The sequence below is a fragment of the Lolium perenne genome, chromosome 3 (genome assembly GCF_019359855.2).
Source record: "Lolium perenne isolate Kyuss_39 chromosome 3, Kyuss_2.0, whole genome shotgun sequence".
NCBI classification, from domain to species: Eukaryota; Viridiplantae; Streptophyta; class Magnoliopsida; order Poales; family Poaceae; genus Lolium; species Lolium perenne.
Genome location: NC_067246.2, coordinates 155,463,818 through 155,467,445, shown reverse-complemented (window position 1 = coordinate 155,467,445; position 3,628 = coordinate 155,463,818). Strand labels below are relative to the sequence as shown.

At 49.1% G+C, this 3,628-nt stretch overlaps 1 protein-coding gene across 1 annotated transcript; it reads left to right on the top strand.

Moving 5' to 3' along the window:
• Positions 1 to 281: 281 nt before the first annotated feature.
• LOC139838025 (uncharacterized) lies at positions 282 to 677 on the top strand. Its single transcript, XM_071827377.1, has one exon. The coding sequence runs from the start codon at positions 282 to 284 to the stop codon at positions 675 to 677; it is 396 nt and encodes a 131-aa protein (XP_071683478.1).
• The last annotated feature ends 2,951 nt before the right edge of the window (positions 678 to 3,628 follow it).

Sequence of the window (3,628 nt, the reverse complement as noted above, 5' to 3'; positions counted from 1 at the left end):
AGTTCTCTTATAATAACAGCTACCAGGCCAGCCTCCAGATGGCACCGTTTGAAGCACTCTATGGGCGCAAGTGTCGCACCCCTCTCAATTGGTGCGAGACTGGAGAAAGTCAAGTGTTCGGGCCTGATATACTTCGAGAAGAGGAAGAACAAGTCCAACTCATCCAAGATCGCTTGAAGGCTGCTCAATCTCGCCAGAAGAGCTACGCTGACCCCAAACGCTGAGAAGTGACATTCAACAGCGGAGACTTTGCGTACCTCCGTGTCACCCCTCTCAAAGGAATGCAATGTTTCCATATCAAGGGCAAGTTGGCACCAAGGTACATTGGTCCTTTCAAGGTCCTTGGTCGCCGCGGAGAAGTCTCATATCAACTGGAGCTACCCACAGAACTGTTAGAGTTTCATGATGTCTTCCATGTCTCCCAACTCCGGAAATGCCTCCAAGTACCCGACAAGCCTGAAGTATTCAAGAACATCGACCACCGCTCTATCAACCTAAGCCAGGATTTAACCTACCGCGAGAAACCACTCCGAATCCTGGAAGAGGCCGTGAGGGTCACTCGTAGAAGAAAGATCAAGTTTTTCAAGGTGCAATGGAGTAACCATTCTGAGGAGGAAGCCACCTGGGAACGGGAGGATTATCTTAGGAGCGAGTTCCCTTATCTCTTCAGCTCTTAGATCCGGAATCTCGGGACGAGATTCTTTTAAGGGGGGAAGGTCTGTCACAACCCACTTTTTATACCCTGCATATTTTCTAGTTTTGAAATTTTGGGCCAACAAAAACTTTTCTTAAGTTGCCACCTAGTGTTGCATAGTTAGTGGGTTTGCTCAAGTATGTTGGAAGTATGTGTTCATGATTCACTTCTCACACTAAAACCCCTAGTATCAAATTTTTGTACCAAAATTAAATGAGGGAATTTTCTTTCTTTGCACCACTAGTGTGTCAACTTATAAGTTGTTCCTTCTTCACCTCATATTGGAGCACACAAGTGCACATGCTTTGGCATGCCACTTTTTCCTCTTCACTCACCATACCCCTCTCTCTTTTTTCTCTCTTTTTGAGAAAACCCTAGGAAGAGGGAAACACTTCCCTCTCTTTTTTTCTTTGCACCCTTGTTTTCTCTCATATGGCCGTGGCCACATGACCCCTCTCTTATTTGTACCTCTTTTTTTTCCTCTCTCTTTGCAAACCCTAGAGGGACACTAACCCCTCTCCTACCCCTTTCCCTTTTTCTCTCTTGTGCATGGCCGAGGGTTTGGGAGCCCATGCCCCCTCTCCTATGTGGCCGGCACATGAGGCCACACACCACCTCTTCCCTCTGCCCAACTCATCTGGCCGCACCCCACCTTCTCTGGACTCCCCCTCCCTCTCCAACTCGGCCCAAGGCCAAGGACACAGCCCACAAAACCCTAGCCCCCGACGTACACGTCCTGGAAACCGCTCCCGCGCACGCGCGCAGACGCCAGACGCGCCCGACGCTTCGATCTCCCTCCCTCGCCTCGTAAACACGCGCACCGCCTCGGTTCCCCTTCCTGCTGACGCCATCCCGCGGACGTCATCACGGTCCCACGCGATGACGCCAGCCCTCGCTCGCTGGTTGGCCGGCGCCACCGCCCAGCTCCGCCGGACGCCCTCCTCCCGCCTATAAAAGCCCCTCCACACCGCACCACTCCCTCACACCACTTCCCATTCGATCCCCCAACCCCACAGTAACCCCTGAGAGCGCCCAAGGCGCTGCTCAGGGCCGCCTCTCGCCGGAGCCTCGCCACCAAGCCACGGTCACCGCCAGGTGACACGAAGGTCACCGAGCTCCTCACCGTCGACGCCACCTCCCTCCCTCTGTTCCATTCCGCCCCTGGTCGCCCCATAAGCCTCACCCTGCTCCCTTCCCTTCCCAGGCTCGCCGGAGAACACCGCCGCGTCAAGACCTGCTACCGGACGTCGTGACGGGGGAGGTGCTGTCGGAAGCCGGGAAGAAGGAGGAGACGCTGCCCGCCCGTTCCGCGACGACGCCGACCCACCTCAACCCCGCCGCCGTACTGCCGCCATCGCCGGTGAGTCCCTTGGCCGCCGTCCGCCTCTTCTCTGCCGAGCACGGCCGCCCGATCGTGCCCCTGCGTGGCGAAACGGAGACGATGGCTCTGGGCCATCGGATCCCTATCGCATGGCTACATGGGCCATGCAGTTGGCATGGCCTGCATGCCCTTGGCCCACCCCGGGCCCCTTCCCTTTTCCTTCTATTTTTTTCTTTTTTCTTTTCTTCCCAGCCCGCGTGGCAATTCCCTGGGCCGGCCCATTTCCTTCCGAAAAACGGCCCAGCGGTTCCCGCCCAAACTCCTCCTTCAAATTTTATTTAAACAATTTCCTATTTCTAATAACACCTGTGCACCAAATCGCTATTATCTCGAGTTTTATAGATCCAAATGAAATGAAACCAGTGACGTTAGAAAGAGAATTTGAATACCTTTCATATGCCACCGGTCCCATATTTTTAGGATTTTTCTGCAATTTATGGCGAATTAAACAAGTTGCTGTTTTTCTGCACACTTTATTGTAGATATAAAATTTTAGAATTTATATTTTCGTCTAATTCCAATTTTGTTAATCTTGTTTTAACTTTGTCAATCTAGGAAAAATGACATTAGTCCCTGTTAGTGCCATTTCTGGTTCGTTTATAAAAATGGTTTAGTCACATAAAATGTTGTCCATTTAAGCACTTGCTCTTTTTAAATTGATTTCCACCCCAACCCTTTTTCCTCATAAATTTGGCCAAATCATGTTTTCACTTTAATACAACATATACCCCTGCATGCTTTGTCATATTCTTTTAAAACTTGATTCTTGAGTTATGTGTTGATTGTATGTTGCCCTTTTATTTTCGCGACATTAGATACGAACGTGGGAGAAGCCGAAGGAGAAGATTTGGAGAAGGTGTTGAAGAAGACCAGGGACTAGCCAGCCAAGGCAAGCCATTTACTTTGATCCCTTGTTCTCCATGTTCTTGGTTGAGATCTTTCTATCCTTGGTCTCTTGATTTCTTGCGTCTCCTTGGGTTTGCTTAATTTGATTCTTTTACATACTTGCCACCAAGTGTGTAATGTCCCCTCTCGATATTTTGCGTACTTACTCTAAGTATGTGAATCACATTTCACCACCTTTTGACACCCTAATTCTAGTAAACACTTGGGATAATATCATTAAAATTGCTCTACTTTTTGGATCATCTCCATTCATGCTCAATTGGAGTATGGATGACCTTGACACCCCTTCATGTTATGATGGCAATCATTATGCTATTATACATCCTAGTTTACACATAAACTTTAGGTTGGGAAAACCCTCAAGGTTTTACCTTGTTGTAAAAGTTTTTGTTAAAACCTTGGGTATAATGTTATGCCCAAGTGAGAATTTGAGAAAGGAAAGGATTTGGTAAAAATGATGGGGATGAGAAAGTGGTTGGGATATTACAAAAACTTTGGCGCCTAAGTACTCACCCATGACAACAAACTAGCGCAACCACATTACTCCAACATGGGCACGGGGCTTAGCTCGACGTTCGTTCTCTTTAGCATGAGGCACCGCATAACTATACAAGGGTACGGATACCCCCGAGTCCGGATTGTCGAGG